The sequence below is a fragment of the Lissotriton helveticus genome, chromosome 6, assembly GCF_964261635.1.
Source record: "Lissotriton helveticus chromosome 6, aLisHel1.1, whole genome shotgun sequence".
Classification (NCBI taxonomy): domain Eukaryota; kingdom Metazoa; phylum Chordata; class Amphibia; order Caudata; family Salamandridae; genus Lissotriton; species Lissotriton helveticus.
This window is the reverse complement of record NC_136067.1, coordinates 91289955-91310804: the sequence shown is the minus strand read 5'-3', so window position 1 is coordinate 91310804 and position 20850 is coordinate 91289955. Positions and strand designations below refer to the sequence as shown.

The 20850-nt window shown below is 47.6% G+C and overlaps 1 protein-coding gene across 4 annotated transcripts in view; it reads left to right on the top strand.

Moving 5' to 3' along the window:
• The window catches only part of LOC144762270 (ATP-binding cassette sub-family C member 10-like), a 1124497-nt gene that overhangs the window by 995568 nt on the left and 108079 nt on the right, over positions 1 to 20850 (top strand). For all 4 annotated transcript variants that reach the window (XM_078647414.1, XM_078647412.1, XM_078647413.1 and 1 more), the window contains one exon: positions 7748 to 7908. In XM_078647414.1, the coding sequence (XP_078503540.1) occupies positions 7748 to 7908 (161 nt within the window). The remainder of the gene's footprint in view (positions 1 to 7747; positions 7909 to 20850) is intronic.

The window sequence follows — 20850 nt, the reverse complement described above, 5'->3', positions numbered from 1 at the left end:
ATGGTGTCAATGAAGGGTTTGCGATGCTACAATCACCATTTCCCAGCTTTCAGGAACAGACAGACTTTTGTCAGCAAACCAAAATTTCTACACAGTGTTGGCATTCTACCGGGACATAGCCTATTTTTCCTATTTTTTGTGCTTTCAACCTACGTCCAGTTAGTGGTTGAAATGGGTGTTAAAACAATAACGGATCTCGGAAAGCTATACATTTCTAAACAAATAGACACATTTTGAATTCAGCAAGAGGTAATTTGTGTTGATCCTTCAAGGTTTTCCTATAAAAAGTAAGAGTGGAAATAAACAAATATTGATATTGAGTTGAAAAAAACAGCAATTTGTGCCGGTTTTCTTCTGTTACTTTGTCTAAGTATGGCAGATTTTTAAAGCAGTATACTGTTACATCTGCAGGGCCCATCTGGTTGCGGGGATATTTAGGACTTGTAGGTTCACCAAGAACCCGGGGTACCCAGAGCCAATAACTGAGTTGCGCCTTGCAATGATTTTTCATTGTGTACCGCAATTCATTTGGTAAAATTTAGAGTGACAAATAGGTATCGAGGAAACGTATGTATCTGTCCTTGTTGTTTTTTGGACCGTTTTGTGTCGCAGGCACTAGGCTTACCCATACAAATGAGGTGTCACTTTTATCGGGAGACTTGGGGCAGTCCTGGGTGGGTGGAAGTGTGTGGCTCCCCACAGATTCCAAAATTCATCATCGCAGAAATGTGAGGAAGATTTGTTTTTTATTTGGCAAAGTTTGAGGTTTGCAAGGGATTCAGAGTAACAGAACCTGGTGAGAGCCACACAAGTCACCCCATCCTGGATTTTCCTAGGTGTCTAGTTTACATTTTTTTACAGGTTTGCTAGGTTACCGTAGGTGCCTGCTGAGCTAGGGCCCAAGGCACATTGCAGAAGAGGGTCAGTGCCTAGTGGGCTTTCTGCCCCCCCTCCCCCCCAAGCATGAGGGGCCAGACCAGGGACTATTACCCCAATATGCCCCCAAAGGGGGGGCAGAAAGACTTCGGCCATTTTGTGGGGGATGATGGGGTCATTGGCATGACCATTATGGTCAGCCCCCACCTCTACACTAAGAAACAAAAATAGTCTTGTGTGCCTAGTGGGCTTTCTGCCACCCCCCTACCGGGTGCGATCGGGGTCTATTGCTCTCATAGGGAATAAGGGAATGGCCATGTCTATAGTGGGAAGCCTCCACCCTTTTTTTATAAAGATAAAAACCTATTGTCTAGTGGGCTTTCTGCCCCACCTGGGGGCAGATCGGGGTTATAAACCCTCATCTGCACCCCCCCCCCCCGGAAGCCAGAAAGACTGTTCCATTTGTGTTTGGGTGGCATGGGGGCATTGGCATGCCCATTTTGGTTAGCCCCTACCACTAGATGTACATTTAAAAAATCCCTGGTGTCCTTTGTGCTTTCTACCCCCGGGGAAGGCAGATCAGGGCTATTGTCCGCATTGTCCCCCCAGGGGCAGAAATAATTTGCAATTACTTTAGGGTAGGGGCATGGTCTTGCCCATTGTGACTGCCATAAGGATTCTCTCCATCTGGGGATTCCACTCATCAGTTGCTTCCCCAGGTGTTATGTTCATTCTCTGACTGTAGTGGCCTTCCAACATGTGAGTTTTTCATAGTTTACCTCATTTATGGCTTTCCCATTGATTTTTCTTCTCTGTGCCTTCCCTCTAGGTTCTCTCAGCTTGTCGGTTGCACTGGATTTCTTCCATGTTTAGTTTCTGTTGGGCTTGGCCCTCCCTACAGGGTCACCGCCCAAACTGTTTGCCTTGTTTCCTCCACTTTTTGCTAAATGTATTATAGTTGGCCTTAGGACACTGCACATCTTACCCCTGCTACCCAGTGCTATAGTGCTTGCTCTCTCTTCTTTAAACATGGTTTAATTGGCTTATACCCAATTGACATATTAAATTTACTTGTAAGTCCCCTGTAGAGTGGTATACCATATACCCAGAACCTGTGAATTAAATGTTATCAATGGGCCTGCAGTAATTATTGTGCCACCCATTTAAGTGGTACCTTAAAACATGTCCAAGGCCTGCCACTACAGCCTGGGTGCAGTTTTAAACTGCCATGTCGACTTGGCATTTAAACCCCTTTCACAAGCCTTAAACTTTCATTTTATTACATGCAAGACACCTCTAAGGCATGCCCTTGGTAGCCCAAAGAGTACCATGCAGTGAAATTAAACGGTTGGACATGTACTTTTAGGTTTACCATGTCATGGTAGTGAAAAACTTCTACATTTGTTTTTCACTACTGTGAGGCCTTCCCCTCCTGTAGGATAACATTGGGCATTCCTTATTACATTTAATAAGCAATACTTTCCAATTGGGAGCTGGTTGCTATGTCATGTTTTGTGTCTTTGGAATTGTGGTGAAGTGCCCTATTTAATTGTAAAGGTGGGTTTTTATTTACAATAAAATGTTCAATTTTGTCAGTGTCAATTTTCTGCACTTGGACCTTTTGTGCCTATAGCCTGGGTCACATGACTGGGTGTAACTGGCTGTTAGACTTTGTGAATTCCTCCCAGACAGTCACACAATTGAGGGATTAGGTGCGCCTGAATGGGCAATCTGCTAGCACAATGGGGTGGCGAAGCTGAGCACAGCACCACTTACAAATGACTACCCTATGCTATCTTCACACAAAGGACCCAAAAACCCTGCATTGTCACTTCATCCAGCTTGGAGACCGGGGAGGCAGAAAATTGCATGCACTTCAAAGCCACTGTCGTGAAGCTTCTCCTAACACCCAGAATCAGGGCATCATGGTATAAAAGTAGGACCTCAGACATCAGCTCTTCAGTACACCTCTGGACCCGTGGATACTCTAGCAGGAAAGTCAGCTGTTCTGCTGAAAGGACTGCCATGCTGCTGACCTGTTGCTGCATTGCTGTGTTGCAGCCTTTCTGCTCTCTTGCCTGGGGAAGGATAACTGGACCTGCAACTTCATCTTGATCCGAGGGCTAGTCTGCTATCCTCCTGATCTAAATCTCAGGGACATAAAAGGCTCCATCAAGAACTGGGCCCTTAGTGTGGCTCAAGAGAGCTGAAATCAAGTTTTTGGGGCCCTTCGCGACCTGGCCCGTTTACACCAAGATCTTGTTGCTCAAGCCACTAATCAACAAGAAGCTCCGTCAGCCCGACTCTTCACACAGCAGCATCAACCGCTCGTGGGGACCACCAACACGACACTCCAACAATGCCCATCCGTGACACCTGGCCTTCTCTTTTCAATACAGTGGCAGCCTTCTGCATTAATAACCCTGCTCCTCGCAGCCCATTTGCGATTTCTTAAGGAGAATTCGCAAAAATGAAATGCTTGTTGCATAGCATTTAAGGAATCGCAATTTGCGATTCCTTAAATGCTTACTCAAAATTAAGGAATCGCAAATTTTGTGATTCCTTAATTTTGCGATGCGATTTCCCTGATACATACTATTTTGCGAATTTTTAGTCGCAAACGCTGCTTTTTTGCGAATCACAGAATTTGTGACAAAAAAATGCGTAGATACATCTGCCCCATAGTGTGCACAAATGGCACTCGCGTCTGGGAGTACCCATCCCACTAAGGGTGACACACTAAATTATACACAAAAGTGATGGATATAATGCTTGAATTAATCTCAGCCACTGGTAATAACATTGCGCTGCATACCAGTCCATCGTAATTTTGCACACCATGCCACTTCAGTTGGGACCCAGCTATATGCAAATAAGTCTTAATCCTGCTCCAATGGGAACAGCCCAGTCCAAACTAAAAAGCCAGGTCCTCCGTTCTCTGAAACATAAGCAACCCAGGACTGGCTTCATTATTGTTAGGGCTCATCAGCCGTGTATAACTTGGTTCCAGTGACACAGAGTGTACAAGACTCACGTCTGGACATACTCGTCCCACTTAGGGCGACATACTAAAGTATACAACAAGCATTGGCATAGCCAAAAGGTCTTGCCTTTTGAATCTTATAAGTGTGTAGCCATGCATCACATTATCCTGGGTGCTATGCCACCAGGGATTGTTGAGCTATACAATTACAGCACACTATTTTTTCACAGTGTATGTGTGTGTCAGGGTGCGCTATTTAACGCTTGATCAATGCCATAAAAGTACATTCAGCTGTACTCCAGTAAGAATAGGAGCTTTATTCAGGATTTCCACCATGTCTGTAGTTTGCAGGAGAGTTTATTTCCTTGTGTGTCACTGAAGTGGCCTTATGTACAGTCAACAGTCTCCTGCTGCTCATGTGTCAAAGGATGATGTTTTAATCTGGGAGGTATGCAGGAAGAAAAGCAGATATTTCAAACGCACAGGTAGAAACAAAATAAAATGAATTGTGTGCTTCAACAAGCCTACATGCACAAAAGAGCAAACCTACAAGTAACAGGGGTATGCTCCATGGGAGGGGTCAACACACACAAAAGGAGGAACATATAACCAACATTTACCACACAGAAGCAAACCTTTGCAAAGGACACGCAAACCAACATATTGAAAGCAATGGGCATGCTGTAGGCCCACAGAGTAGATACAGCATGTCTCGAAGAGACAGCGGCGGCACTGCCTAGGCAACACCCAAAAAAGCGAAGGATAGAATGTGTAAATTAATCTCAGCCACTGGTAGCTAATGAGGGCCCCTTGCCAGTCCATCATTATTTTGCACACCATGCCACCTCAGTTTGGACCCAGCCATATGCAAATCAATCTTAACCTAGCTCCAATGGGAACAAACAATCCAGTCTGAACTACCAGGCAAGGTCATCTCTGAACTGGAACACAAGCATCCCAGGACCGGTTTCTCCCTAGTCAGGGCTCATCAGCCAGGTATAGCTTGGTTCCAGTGACAAGGTGTGCATGGAACCCACGTCTGTGCGCACCTATTCCACTTGAGCTGACACAGTAAAGTGTACAAAAAAGTGATGGATGAAATGCTGGAATTAATCTCAGCAACAGGAAATTACTGGCTGTGTCCCAGTCTATCATTATTTTGCACATCATGCCACCTCAGTTGGACCCAGCTATATGCAAATCAGTCTTAACCCTGCTTTAATGGGAACAGTCCAGCCCGAAATGCCAAGCCAGGTTCTCCCTGAGAAGGACAAGCAATCCACTCCTTCTCTAGTGTGGTAAGTGTAAAGATGAATCCCCATCTAATGTGAGATCCCGTGGGGTGCCTCTCTTTAAAAGGCTCTATCTCAGAATCCACCTGCCACACTTGTAGTAGTAGAGGGACCAGTAGATTGGGGATATCTAGTGACACAAAAATGCTTCAATACAATAGAGCTCTTCACTAAGGCATAGTTTTTTTTTTAAACAAATGTATTGGCATTTTAGGTTTCAAATACATCGTGACATGTACACAAGAACCAAATTACTTTAATTTTTCACGTTTAGAGCAGTTGGGAAAAAAAAGCCGCCTTCCACACGCTGACAACATTTAATATGCCGTAACAAACAGTAAAATCCCCCCTTCCCCCAACCCTCCTCCCCTCTCCTCCGTGTTGTTGCTAGAACCCATAATAACGTAACACTATACTAGTTCACATGGTCTTTTGGATGTCACATAGTATTCCCCATCTATAACTTTTCCTGTGTTCCTAGTGGAGGCTAGGCGGTTTGGAATTAACCTCACTGTCACCGGAGGTACTCAACATGTCCAAGGTCTGTTCCTCCTTTATCTCTGCTATCATACGAGACCATGCCTGTATGTCATCCTCGAGTTTTTCATCCCTTCCTACAAATTTCATTCGAACCCTTTCCGCTGTGGCCCATTCGCGCATATCTCTAATCTAACTTTCACTCTGTGGGGGTCTAGGACAGAGCCATGCTATAGCAATCCGTCTTTTTGCTAACACATGACCCATCATAACAAACCATCTGCTCAGTTTCTCGCCCTTAGGTGAGGTTATTAAACCTAATATTACTTGTCGGATCTCACCAGGTATTATCCACCCCGTGGCTCTCTGAAGGCAAGCAAGCACATCGTCCCAGTAGTTACGAAGCGTCCAACTGGTCCAAAACATATGTAGGAAATCTGCTGTGCTCTCCCTACATATTGGACATTCATCATTGCGAGCAGGATATATTATATGCAAGGGCTGAGATATGTCTGTCATATTGAATTGAAGGAGTTTGAAGCGTGCATTGGAACTCACTGTTAGCACCCCCTCATGTACTTGTTCCCATTCCTTGTCTTCCAGACGTTCCTCTAGTATCCTTGCCCATTTTGTTTGGATCAGAAGCTCCCTTCCCGGAAGATCCTCCCTCATAGCCCTGTAAAGGTGGGGCATCAGTCGTCTTCCCTGTACCATATATAGCATCACTTTCAATGTATTAGTGCTAGGGGGTTCGTCAGGAAACGTTGGCCAGATTTCTCTTGCAGCGCTCGAGATTTTTTTATATTGTAGGAATTGACCGGCCCCTAAGTTAAAGGCTACCTATGCACGTTTGATAAATCTTTCCTCTACATATAGATCACCTAGTGTGAGGCCTCCCCCTTCCTTCCACCGGCTCACCGACATAGAGTCAGCTATGCAGGCGAAGGGATGCAGTGCCCACATGGGCATATCCTTTGTGAAAGGTGCCCGTTTTACCACTCGTCGCACCACAGTGTCCCATACCATGGCCACATGTTGCACGATATGTGGGGTTGAGGGGGGGGAACGCCCCACCCGAGCATTATTAGCTCTGGTAGCGGGTGGTTCTGATGTGTGCCTAGCAACAGACGTTGTTCCCTATTATCGTCATTGTCCAGCCAATGAATTACATGTTGTAGCTGAGAAATGATATATAGTGGTATCATATATATATCACTAAGTCATAGTTGCTAGGTGACAGTCAGATACACAAATAAAGGGAAGGAGAGTGGGTATTACCAGAACAAGGAAAACCTACACCAAACAGTATTAAGGCCACGGCCCACAGGTACCACCAGTTGTAGGTAAGAGTTCCCAAAGAAGGAACATGCAGTCTGCCACTTCTAAGAGAAAAAGACCAATCTTCAAGAAGACCCACCATCATCTGCAGATAATACAGTGTCACGGATGAACACTGCCATATAACATTATCTTGTGAAGCACTCCCACATGGCATACATACAGTATCCACACACGACTTATACATGAGAACAGGCAGGGGACCCATTTATTGGAGGCTTAACTGCCACTACACAGAAGATCCAGTCGGAAGTAAAAAAATGACTTGCCTCTGGAGTAAAATCATATTCCCATTCTCATCATAACAAGGGATGAAGTGTATATTAACCACCCTCACTCAAGTTAAGGTTTCACTTAGAGTCACCCTTTACACCTCCGCCCCTTCAAAGAGTTACTATCTTATCATGAACAGTACAGTAATACTGGAACATCTCCATATAATGCTCAAATTGCCAGGTTCACTGGAAAGAAAACCATTAGGTAGACCAGAAAAACATACAATCATGGCAGCACAGCATTTCCAAGCCATGCAGAGGACTTTGTCACGGCTTTAACTTCCCATGGTAATCCTCCCTTCTTGCACAGAGTTGTGTGGCTTTGCAGCTGGTTCAAACTGGTGGATAAAAGGGTTGAGTAAGAACCCTTGCATACCTATTACCACTTCTCTGCCTCTCCTCTGGTATACGTTTTCCTCCTCTAGGTCTTTTTACACTTTTATCCAGCTCCTACACTGTCACTCATGCCATTACTAAGGTCTTTGTCTCTTTTTTCGTTTCTACAGGACTGGTAGGCCTGGCACTCCTGTACGTTCTCACCCTCAATACTATGCTGTCAGATCTCATCTTCTACTTCACACTTACGGAAACTATGATGGTGAGTGTGGAGCGAATTAAGGAGTACTCCTCCGAGATCCCCCAAGAGCCAGAAGAGGAGGCCCTGCAGGTAACATCTTGCTTTCCCCAATGATGCTGTGTGACTTGTGAATCACTCTAACCCCATGGGTCAACATGCTGACATTTGAAAAGACAATGAAAGCCAATGACTGCTTCAGGTGAAGTGGGAGAAAAAGGGCATCTGAAGTTAAGTGGGAGGACACTATGAAAATCTATGAGTAGGACCTGAGAACAGGAAGCAGGAGACCCAGCACTGAGAAAAAGATAAAGTGAACAGAGACTTAAAGATCCTTAAGGCAGAGACTGACCGTGAGAAGAGAATACCTGTGCCTAGTATCATAGAAATAGTGAAAGCCATATCTGAGATGAGCAAACAAAGACTCAGCCATCATAATTCTGAGGAAGCCCTGAGAATAGGAGGTACAGAAGGTAGAGATGTCCACATTCACTGAAGAGGCTCAGTAAAGACGCAGAGATGAAAGCTGTGAAAAACAGAGAGGATAGATTATTTATAGTATACCTATCAAGCTCTTTAAAAAAGGGCCATATTTTTACATCACAGGAGATTATTAGTCCCGATAGGAATGATTAGGATTGAAGCAAAGAACAGATTCATAAGAATACCTTAGGAAGGTGCTCAGAAGAATATAACTGAGGATAAAGTTGTTAACTGACACTAAAACAAAATAGTAGTAAAAACATCACAGCATCTTTGAATATTGATCGCATCTCAGGAAGTGACATCATACAACCTTCGATCCTTCTAGCACTAATTACACCACATGGTCATGGACAATGATTGAACTGAGCAGATTGTAGCACATCGCAAAGGAAAATAGCAATTGGTTATTCACTATTCTCCCTTACAGGTGCTCATTATGTATGCCACTCTAGATTGTAAGTGGTGCCAGTACCTTGAACCATCTTCTTATCTGATGCTAGAGATTAATCTCAATTTTGCGGCCAAAATTGAAAGTGTGAAGAATTGGGCTTTTCGAGGCTAGGTGATCTAGACCTATATACTCTTAAGCACTTATCCACTCAAAAGTCTTCATTCTGAACGTTGTGAGAATATTGGGTGGTTCAATCAACCATGGGACCAACGTTCTCTGCTCCTTGCAGTTTTTCGCTAAAGAAAAATGTCCTAACCATTCGAGGTTCTCAACATTTTGGGAATTTGTGGAGGAGAAGATGAGGGTAGTAGTGAAAATATGGCCCCTTGGGTGGATAAACAGGCACTGTAAATCATGATAAATTGTTCCAGCTTCCTAAATGATTCTGGGATGAAAGTAGAGCAGCTATCAGAACCTGGACTGGATCCAGAGGATGGTCATGGGCACTGTTAGGAAGAACAGGGGTGGGAGTCTGAGTACATATGTGTATGTATGTTGCATATATCTTTGCATCTGTAATTATTTTACAGTTAATGAATCAACGTATGTATGCGTCTTTGTGGAAAGGTGATAGGCAAATATTTGCTGGTTTAATGGTGATCCTGGGCTAATGGGGTTCATCCTGGAACATATAGGCTGCTTTCTTGACTTAATTGTGGCTATCTATGACATAATGGTGGCCCGGACATAAGGTACTATATCTATCTTTAGCTGATACACTGGAGTGGATCGTACCATATTATGGACACCCTTTACATAATTGTGGCACTCCCTAGCCTATTAATTGTCATTCATAACAAGTTGGAGACATTCTCAACATCATTGTGGATATTCCTGGCATATGGTGATGCTGGCATAAGCAGCACCCCCTACCATAGCCTTTATTGGTGGTCCTGGCATAATGGTGCTGCCTTGATACTATTAAGGGCATACCTGAGACCTTTTTGGCTATCATTGGCATAAAGGTGATCCTGGGCTAATGATGACTATCCTTGAAACAATCAATCAATCACTGCATTTATAAAGCGCGCTACATACCTGTGAGGGTCTCAAGGCGCTGGGGGGGAGGGGGGCAGCTACTGATCGAAGAGCCAGGTCTTGAGGAGTCCCCTGAAGGCCAGCAGGTCCTGAGTCTGTCGTAGACTGGTGGGGAGAGCGTTCCAGGTCTTGGCGGCGAGGTAGGAGAAGGATCTGCCGACAGCGGTGGATTTCCAGCTACGAGGAACTGTGGCGAGGGCGAGGTTGGCTGAGCGGAGGCTTTGGGTGGGGGTGTGGAAGCTGAGTCTGTTGTTGAGGTATGTAGGTCCGGTGTTGTATAGTGCTTTGTGTGCATGTATGAGGAGTTTGAAGGTGATCCTCTTGTTGACGGGGAGCCAGTGCAGGCCTCTCAGGTGGAGTGTGATGTGGCTGCGTCGGGGGATGTTGAGGATCAGTCGTGCCGTTCTGGATTCGTTGGAGTCGTCTCAGGAGCTTGGTGGTTGTTCCTGAGTAGAGGGCGTTCCCGTAGTCGAGTCTGCTGGTGATGAGGGCCTGGGTGACGGTTTTCCTCGTGTCGGGAGGGATCCATTTGCCTGGTCATAGAGAGGGTGGAGTCGAGGTTGACCCCCAAGTTGCGTGCGTGGTCTGTGGGTTCCAGGGTGTGCCTAGCGATGTGGGCCAACAAGGGTCGTCCCAGGCTGATGGGTGGGTCCGAGAATGAGGACCTCCGTCTTGTCTGAGTTCAGCTTCAGTCTGCTGTCCTTCATTCAGTCGGCTACGGCCTTCATTCCTCTGTGGAGGTTGGCTTTGGCGGTGTGGGGGTCTTCGGTGATGGATATGATCAGCTGGGTGTCGTCGGCGTAGGAGATGATGTTGAGGTTATGTTGTCGTGCGACGTGGGCGAGCGGCGCCATGTAGATATTGAACAGCGTCGGGCTGAGGGAGGATCCCTGTGGGACGCCGCAGATGATCTCGGTGGATTTCGAGCGGAAGGGTGGGAGGCGGACGATCTGGGTTCTGCCGGAGAGGAAGGATGTGGTCCAGGCCAGGGCCTTCTCTTGAATTCCGGCGTCATGGAGGCGTGCTGATAGGGTGCGATGGCAGACTGTGTCAAAGGCCGCTGATAGGTCCAGAACGATGAGGGCGGCTGTTTCTCCTTTGTCCATCAGGATTCTGATGTCGTCAGTGGCGGCGATGAGGGCGGTGTCGGTGCTGTGGTTGCTGCGAAAACCGGATTGGGAAGCGTCCAGGATGTTGTTGTCCTCGAGGTAGCAGGTTAGCTATTTGTTGACAATCTTCTCTATCACTTCTGCCGGGAACGGGAGCAGGGAGATGGGCCGGAAGTTCTTGAGGCCCTTGGGGTCCGCCTTGAGCTTCTTCAGAAGGGCGTTGATCTCGGCGTGCTTCCAGCTTTCCGGGAAGGTTGCTGGCTCGAAGGAACTGTTGATTGTTTTTCGGAGGTGGGGCGCAATGGTTGTGCTGGCTTTGTTGAAGACGTGGTGAGGGCAGGGGTCAAATGGGGATCCGGAGTGGATGGAGTTCATGGTTTTGATGGTGTCTTCGTCGCTGACGTTGAACCAGGCGGTCAGGCGGCTGGTGCGCGTTGTGGTCGCAGTGGTGGTGGACTCGGTGGTGGGTGCGGGGGTGTCGGAGTTGAAGCTGTTGTGGATGTCGGTGATCTTGCGGTGAAAGAAGGTGGCAAGGGAGTCGCACAGGTCTTGTGATGGTGGGATGTTGTTGGTGTTGGAGCTGGGGTTGGAGAGTTCTTTCATGATGCTGAAGAGCTCTTTGGTGTTGTGTGCGTTGTTGTCTGAGCGGTCCGCGAAGGCGGTCCTTGAAGTCGGCCGTGATGAGTTGGTGGTGTGTGCGGGTGGCGCTCTTGTGGGCTGTGTGGCTGTCTGGTGTTCGGTCGTGGAGCCATTTCTTCTCCAGCTTCCGACAGGTGCTCTTGGAGATCCGGAGGTCTTCGGTGAATCAGGCGGCTTTCTTGTTGGTGTGGTTGGTTGTGGAGGTCTTAAGAGGGTGAGGGTGTTGGCGCAGTCGTTGATCCACTGTTTGAGGTTGGTCGCAGCGGTGTCTGGGTCGGTGGGGTCGGCGGGTGGTCTCAGGGCGAGGGTGGTAGTCAGTTGGTCCTTGGTGACCTTGCCCCAGCAGCGGCGTGGCAGCAGTTGGGTGCGGTGGTGTGTGGTGGGTTTCCTGAAGGTGAAGTGGACGCATCTGTGGTCGGTCCAGTGGGGTTCGGTGGTGTGGTTAAAGGAGACGTGGGGGCTTGTGGAGAAGATGGGGTCCAGCGTGTGTCCAGCGGCCTGGGTGGGTGTCGTCACGAGCTGTTTCAGTCCGAAGTTGTCGATCAGGGCGGTGGAGTTGACGTTGTTGTTGTTCTTGAGGTGGAAGTTCAGGTCCCCGAGGAGGATGTAGTCCGTGGAGGCGAGGGCGTGGGTGCTGACGAGGTCAGCGATGGTGTCGCTGAACTGTGGTCGTGGTCCAGGAGGTCTGTAGACGAGTGTTCCTCTGAGGGTGGTGTTGGGGTCGGTGTGGATCTGGAAGTGCATGTCCTCGGCGGTGGTGAGGGTGTCGTCGGTGTTGGTCGAGATTCTGATGGTGTCTTTGTGTATGATGGCGATTCCCCCTCCCACTCCATTGGTGCGGTCTCTGCGGGAGATCTTGTAGCCCTGTGGGATGGCTATGGCGACGTCTGGTGCTGCGGTGGCGTTCAGCTAGGTCTCCGTCAGGAAGGCGTCGTCGGGGGCGGTGGAGTCTAGGAGGTCCCAGAGTTCGATGGCGTGTTTGCGAGCAGAGCGAGTGTTGAGGAGGATGCAGCAGAGGTGGTTGGGTTCTCTGGTTGGTGGTTTGGTGGGTTGGATGCTGGTGAATCTACAGTTCCGGCAGGCGAAGGGCCCTAGGGTGCGCTTCGGGGTGGCCCAGTGGCAGCGGTGGTCTCGTCCGGTGTTGAGTGCGTGGAGGGTGCTGGAGTCGTAGTGCAGACTGGCGTTGCGGGGGGGCGGGGACCAGGGGTTCTGGCGCTGGGCGCGGTCCAGGGGTGGACCGGCGCAGACGGGCTTGCCTATGGCGCGCCAGCGGCGCGTCCGCTGCGCGGTCTCCATAAGAGGCGAAGGGGGAGGGAGGAGCAGCTGGGAGGCGGGAGCGGGGTGGGCAATGGGCGAGGGCAGGGGATACAGAAGGAAAAGGGGCGGGGGAGCAGCGGCGGGAAGCGGGGGGGCACAGAGGGCAGGCGTAAAAGGAGCGCCTAAAAATACAAATACAAAAAATACAAATACAGTACACAGCAAAGGAGAAGGTTGGCAGTACAGAGGGTAAAAAACACAGTTACCAGTGGCGAACCCTCGGTAGCAGTGGAGCAGTAGGGCAGAGACTCGGGCAATCAGGAGGAGCCGTGCGGCGTGGGGATCGAACTGGGGTCAGGTCACACTCACCTTCTCCGCGCGGCCTCCATAAGTGGCCAAGTGGGAGGGAGGAGCAGCTGGGAGGCGGGAGCGGGGGAGGGGGGGTTACAGAGGGCAGGGTCGTAAAAGGAGTGCCTAAAAATACAAATACAAAAAATATAAAATACAGTACACAGCAAAGGAGAAGGTTGGCAGTACAGAGGGTAAAAAACACAGTTACCAGGGGCGAACCCTCGGCAGCGGCGGAGCAGTAGGGCAGAGACTCGGGCAATCCGGAGGAGCCGTGCGGCGTGGGGAGCGACCTGGGGTCAAGTCACACTCACCTTCGCCGCCCGGCCTCCATAAGAGGCCAAGTAGGAGGGAGGAGCAGCTGGGAGGCGGGAGCGGGGGGCCAATGGGTGAGGGCAGGGGATACAGAAGGAAAAGGGGGCGGGCCGCGGGGGAGCAGCGGCGGGGAGCGGGGCGGGGCACAGAGGGCAGGGGCATAAAAGGAGCGCCTAGAAATACAAATACAAAAAATACAAAATACAGTACACAGCAAAGGAGAAGGTTGGCAGTACAGAGGGTGAAAAACACAGTTACCAGGGTTGAACCCGCGGCGGAGCAGTGGGGCCGAGACTCGGGCAATCAGGAGGAGCCGTGCGGCGTGGGGAGCGACCTGGGGTCAGGTCACATTAGGAGCAATCTTGACATATTTTGATATCCCTGTCATAGGCTACACAATTTGCCTTAGCATCCAATTGTGGCCCTGGTTACATGGTGCGCTCTTTGACCCATTGAAGACACAGTTGCTGTGTGTGGTTGTCTCTGGCACAATGGTGGGCTTGGTACGATGAGTGGCCCATCCTGACATATTCTGGCCATTTGTGACATAATTGCAATTATCCATAGTATACTGTGACCCTGGCAAAAGGTCCTTATTCTTGACCTGTAGTGGGCATTCTTGTGTTAATTCTATTTATCTCTAATGCAATGAAAGTGTTTCTCCTTGCCATATGTTGAGCATTCAAACTTTTTCATGATGGCAAATGTTCCTTTGCTGTAGTGGAGCCTAGAGTGGAGCCTTGAGCCGCCAGGCCTTCTGTCAGCCCAAGGGTGAGGCTGCTGTCACCACTGTGAACTCCAGGTAGGGTGGGGAGAACAGTCAACTGCATGTTATGTTGGTGTCCTTCATCCACCAGTAAGGTCCCAGTCCGCTACGTCTGACACAAGGATCTTGCCCTTGAGACACCCTCTGGGCCCCTTTAAGGAGAAGGTCTTAATGGAGAGCATGATTGTCACAGTAGTTATGAGGAACTAGCTCTGGATATACAAGGCCAGGAGGCCAAAAATCTCAGAAGCATCCTGGCCAAAAAGCAGCCTGAAACATCAGGATCATATCTTGAATGCCCTATAAATGGAATCCTCTGCTCTGGAGGTGAATTTTGACTTTCAGTTTTTTTTAATTTTTTTTGTTATCGACTTTCAGTTTTCAGTTGCAGTGTAGGAAGCCGGCACTATACTATACCAAAAAGAGGTATAGTGTGCACAGAGTCCAGTCAGTCCCCAAAGGTATAGCAGACCTTAAAGAAGATAATACCTTACTCTCACGTTAGTGGTAGCTGGGCTGTGCGAGTAGGCTTATCAGAGGGTAGTGGTAAGGATTTATTGTATACACTTAGGCCAAGACTGAACCCAGACCAATTGTTTGCATAAAATGTTGTTACTTTATTTTTTTTCTAGAACCAAGAATCACTTTGTGTAGGTAAGTTGTACAGTTTGTAAAAGTAGCAAGAATGCAGTGATGTTTTATAAATGCACTTGTATACTTTACAGTATTAAGAATGCTTTCTATAAATGCCAATCACATACAGTGGTATGTTTTTGCAGTGATAAGTTTAGACAGTTCAATGCAATAGATAGAAATGGCAATGCAATCCTAATGGAGGAAAACAATGTTAAACAGTTCGCAGGTAAGTACTCAACTTACTTCCCAAGGCTTTAGGGGTTTAGGACAACACAGGGCAAGGTTCAATACCAGGTAGGTACTGCAGCGCTAGCGGCACTGGGGTGGCCGGCTGCAGAGGTCACTGGGCCCAGTGTTATCCACTGGAGCTGGGGGGTATCTCGAAGAGTCACGGTTTGCAGGTAGGTACTCACGGTCTTATTGAAAATGCCCCGGGGGTTGAAGTTGGCACAGGAGGGGCCACAAAGCAACACCAAAGATAATCCACAAGCGGCACAGGGGCGGCCGGGTGCTGAGTGCAAATAAGCATTGGGTGCCCAATGCTTTTCATGGAGGTTGGACAAAGTTGACCAAGGGCTGGGCAGGTAAGTTGGATAACTGTCGGATACCTGGGCACCGTCCGCTGGGCTCCCCAAGGTCGGGGTGAAGGGTACAGAGGTTCTTTTTAGTGTCAGGTTTTCTCAGCTGGTTTCGGTTACAGTCGGGGGGACCCTTCAAACAGAGGCTGCGGTGGGGGGGGGGGCTGCGTGGGGTGGAATGAATGGTCCTGGAGAGGTCAGCCATCAATGCAGACTGTCCCTGGGCGTTGGGTGCAGAGTGGTGCAGTGTTGTGGATGCACCTGGATCCAGAAACTGGAATTGGTTTCTTTGCTGGACAAAACCGTTGTCCTCGGGAGACAGGAGTGTTTGTTGAAGACACCACAGGTCGTCCTGGATTCTGTAGGCAACGCCGGTTTCTCAAAGCAGGGGCGCTGGAGGAGGAGACAGGCTGGTAGGGCTGGGGCCATGTCACTCGTTTTCTTCTCCATTTCTGCACGGCACTTAGGTGTAGGAAAGTGCCCCTTTTTGCATGGTTAACCCCCACTTTCTGCCTAACACCTGATGCAGCCTGACTTGATGTGCCTTGGGTCCATGCCAATCAGGTTTCCAGGGCCTGTGTTCTTTCCCAAAACTGTTCATTTGTACACACAATTGTCATATCTCTGGCTACAGGTCAGCCCACTGTAAAAGGCCCCATGGGTACTGTGACCAGGGACGGCCTCTAAGAGCTGCTGCACCTATTGTGCCTCCCTTCGAGGCCCTGTATCTTAACACCCATACACTGATATTATACTGCATGTTTTTGTGCAGAGTGAAGTGAAGTGGGGATGGCACTCATCCCTGTGTGCCATGCCTACAACCCACTGCCTGAGGCCTAGGTAAGCCACCCTTCTAGCAGGGTGCACTCGCACTTAATTGAGGGTACAGTGGCATGTGCCCTGTACCCCTACAGTGTCTAAGTCCATTCTTAGACCTTGTAAGTGTAGTAAAGCCATAAAGAGTATATGGTCTGGGAGATGGTCATTATGATCTCCACAGCTCCTGAATGGCTTTACTAAAACCTGGGAAGTTTGGTAGCAAACTACTCAGCACATTAAACGAACTCTGATACCATTGTGTAATGTTTTGTAACCTGCACTCAGAGGGCATCTTAGAGATGCCCCTTAAACAAATGACCAGCCCTGGTGTGGTTCCTGAATGGCTGCCCACCATTTGCTCCCACCAGAAAGGTTTCTCCGCCCCTAGGTAGAGAGCCTCCACTCTCTGGGTCTAGAAACAAACCCATCCTGCGCAGAGGTATCATGCCTCCTCCCGCAACGGGGAGGTGGTGGTCCCCAGGTGTCCGCAACTGACCCCCGTATTTTAATGTCTGTATGACCCCAGGAGGTGGTGGTCCCTGGGTAAGGGGGTGGGGGCAGGAGCTCCCCCCACTTACTTTCAATTTATCTTGCCCCAGGGAGATTGCAGTCCATGGGGCTGCGGGGGGCGTGCCCCTCCTGCTTTTAAACATCAAAGCCCCCGGGAGGTGGCAGTCACCGGGGCTTATGGGGCCCACGAGGCCCACCCACCCAAAATTCTAAAATGCCCTGGGGAGGTGGTGGTCCCTGGGGCAGCGTGGCGGGCAGGAGCCCCCCCACGCTATTGTTTTATTATTTTAGCCACGGGGAGGTGGCGGTCCCAGGGCCTGCAGGGGGCCCATTGGGTCCCCGTATGATAATTGTGCATTGCCCTCGGGACTTGGCCCACCCGGGGGCTTCTAGAAAACGAAGTGCGGAAGCCCGCGTTTTTTTTTTTTTTTTTTTTTACATTTTCTTTTTCTTTGTAAAACTTTTTATTAAATAATATAAGCAAACCGGTACATTTATGGATGCATGACGTGGATACAGATGGAAAATCACATATATCAAAGTCTTCCGAATTACAGCTTTGCGGACCCTTTTTTGTGCATCGAAATTTGGAGCCCACCCAGTTCATGGCTCAATAGTTCAGACTCCAAACAGAAAGGACATTCACTCACTCCCATCTGAGTCACTGTCCTCCGGAGGTGGCGGGTCACATATATCTCCCCTATACGAGTTCCACTTCCCCCATACTCTTTCCCACTTTCGGGGACATCTTCTGTATATAAAGACAGTTTTCTCCACCACCATTGCCAGGTCCATATCTGCACACCATTTGGGCCAGAGTTGGACATAGCCCTGAGCCCCATTTTTGCGCAATGTTCCTCTTTGCCACTGTTACTCCCATGGTCACCCAGCCCTGCATTGTCCCATTCAGATCTGTTGGCTCCCAGATATTTAACAAGCAATATTTTGCCTCAGGCAACATCGTGACTTCTGTTACTTGGGAAATCGTTCTCAGTACCGCTGCCCAGTATCTTCCAATCATCGGACAGGCCCATAACGTGTGGAAGAAGGTCCCCAGTTCCCCACTTCCTCTCAGGCAGTGTGGAGTTTCTACGCTTCCTATTTTATGTAATAGCACCCTTGTGTAATATGTGCGATGTAGTATTTTGAGCTGCACCAGACGTAGTCTGGACGGGATTGCCGCCTCTCGCGGGGAGGCGAGCGCTTCCCTCCAATCTGCCTCGTCAATGTCTCCCACATCCTTTTCCCATGCCTGCTTCAACAATCCAGTGGGGTCTGGCCTATTGTTAATGATTTTTTTATACGTCATTGATATCGCCTTTTTTTTAAGGTGGTCAGTCAGGAGCCTATCCTCCAAAGGCGAAGACTCCTCTGGGGTCTCTCCAGGCAGCAAAGTCGTTGTCAAAGCATGCTTAATTTGTGCATATCGGTAGCGTTCCGTCTCAGCCAGTTCATAGGTGGCTTGTAGTTGCTCAAATGGAATCATCGCCTCCTTCTGCCATAAATCTCCAACCGTTGAGATCCCTATGGCATCCCAATTTCTTAATCCCTTAGAGTTCCTTAGTCTGCCTAACTTTCGGGTGTCCCACAATGGCGTCGCCAATGTAAGCACCCCTTCCAACCCTAGCGCGCGTTGCGTCATGAACCAAATATTGATCGTATGAAGCGTCGGTCCGGTGGCCAACTGCTTTCGCCTTTTATTATATAGGGCATCCTTGATACCATCTTTTTCTAGGATATATCTGTCTAATCTAAAAGCCGGCTCGTCTTGAGGGACATGCAACCATTGGTTGATCGGGACAAGATGTGCCGCCCAATAATAGGCCCTAATATCGGGTAAAGCTATGCCTCCATCAAACCAGCCTTTTTTTTACATTTTCAGCGGGATTCGCAAACCCTGTGTGAATTTTGCAGAATATTGGGGAAAAAAAACATTACCATTTTCTTTCCTTTTTTCGTGTGACTCGGTTCACAAGATAGCTGCTAACACTTCTTGGTTTTGGAGTGTTGACAGCCAATCGGAATGAAGCTCGGTAGGGTTCGCGGATCCACCGCTGTCACCAGATATCGATACTGAACAAATTTACACCATTTAAAGCAAAGAGTGCACTGTGGGCCATAGTATCCCCCTTTTTTCTCAGCCCCGCTTGACGAATCACCCCAAAACTTTCAAGACAGGAGCTGACTGGAGTGGGCAATTAATTTTGAAAATTTCGCAAAGATTCGTCAGACGGCGCCAAAGATATTGGCAAATCAAAAAAATGCTTTTCCTATGGAAACGAGGTCCTAACTATAACAGTGCACTGTTGTATACATATACACAACAGTGCACTGAGAATCAATAAATAACAGTGACTTCTTCTTGTATCTTTCCTCAAGTTTTCTTTTATTCTTCCTTTAACGGTTTATTTCAATACAACAAGCAGCGTCCAAAACTGAAAATACCCGCAAACTGCCAACACGTGTTGCGCGCCCAAACACGCTTCTACAGGGCTGTTACAAATAAAAGTTATGTATCAATATGTATCGTAAAATTACAAATCAAATAATGCATGATTCAATTTAAAAATATGAATTCATCAAAGGTCTACCTCTCAAATAATCACATTCCTATTTAATAATACTTTGTTTTAAAGCAAGTACATTAGTTTCACTTTGGATACAGAAATAGAAAGAATTACTTAATGTTCAGTAACATCAAACTGTTGCATGGGACTTGATATAAATTGCCAGTCAGTGAACCTCCCTACTTCCATATCCATTTACACCACTGACCAATTTTGGCGCTTTGTGGGCCTTGGTCCTATTTATGTACATTTACCCTGTTGTTGTGAGAATTTAATAAAAGTTTTACCTCTTAAACATATATCTTTTTTGTTTTCCTCAGCTTTTCACTTGGTAAATGTTATCTTCTTGCTTGTTGGAAGTACTAATTTTGTCTGCAGCAAAATAAGAACACAAGAATAGAAATACGTTTCAGCTCTCATGATTAGTGAGAGTGCTCCATTAGAAGAAACCAATTACCCATGTTCTTTTGTAAGTTGAAAAACTCTCTCCTTTATTTTCTCCTTTTAGACTCTACCTCTTGTTTTAATCACACCAAATTTCTTAGGTCATTTTCATCCATAACCAGTCAATGCTTTCTTACCATTGATAAGGGTCTGTGAAAGGAACAGAGTAATAACCACCTAAAATTCCCTCTATGTGTGGCACCATTATTCAGTTGTTAACAGGGCGCTCTGTACAGGAACATTCTTAGTATCTCTTTTTCGATTTCTTTCAGATCCCCATTATTTCGGTATATGTTCAGACTTTGAGATGCTTGCCTCTTTAAAATATACGCAATAGCATCTTTATAAATATTCTCTGTTTGGGATTTCCTAGACCAAGGGTCTCCAACCTTTTCTGTACTGAGAGCTACTTATGTTCAATGAAACACATTGAGAGCTGCTCATTATTAGTATTGTATAATCTAAATTTTTGTATATGTATAATAATTCAACCAAGCAAAAGCTTTCTAATTTAATAGGTTGAGCTGCACCCAGGTGAGCAACTCCGAGGTAGCTGGAAAGCTATAGTAGCTCACAAGCTACTGGTTGGAGACCCCTGGCCTAGACCGTTCCCTGTAGGAGCGGACTTCCTGGCCGTTAGCTCATATTTTATATGGTTAATATTATGTTCTCCCAGACCGCGTGGTACAACCTATTCTTATAAAGATTCCAATTAGTACGGAGTAACAGTCCCTTTGCACTTTGATGCTCCGTATTGTCACCGCTCTAGCCTCTAGCTTGACATGCAACCGAAACTTTATTTTTGAACAAAGTGGTAACTGATTTTAAATGTCTGTTTCTGCGTGCCCTGTAGCTTTGTAATATAGAACTTGTATCCTTAAATTCACAGAGGATCTTCTTCCCACTTACATAGTTTTAACTTACCGTAGAACGGCTGTCAGCCTACATTGGTGTCGTCTGAATTAAATCGCTCATTCGTTCAGACTGTTTCTTTCTCGCTATTTATACGTTACTGTGACATTAATTGGCTACACCTGGATGCGCGCAAAAAGGAGCTCTATGTATGTGCTCC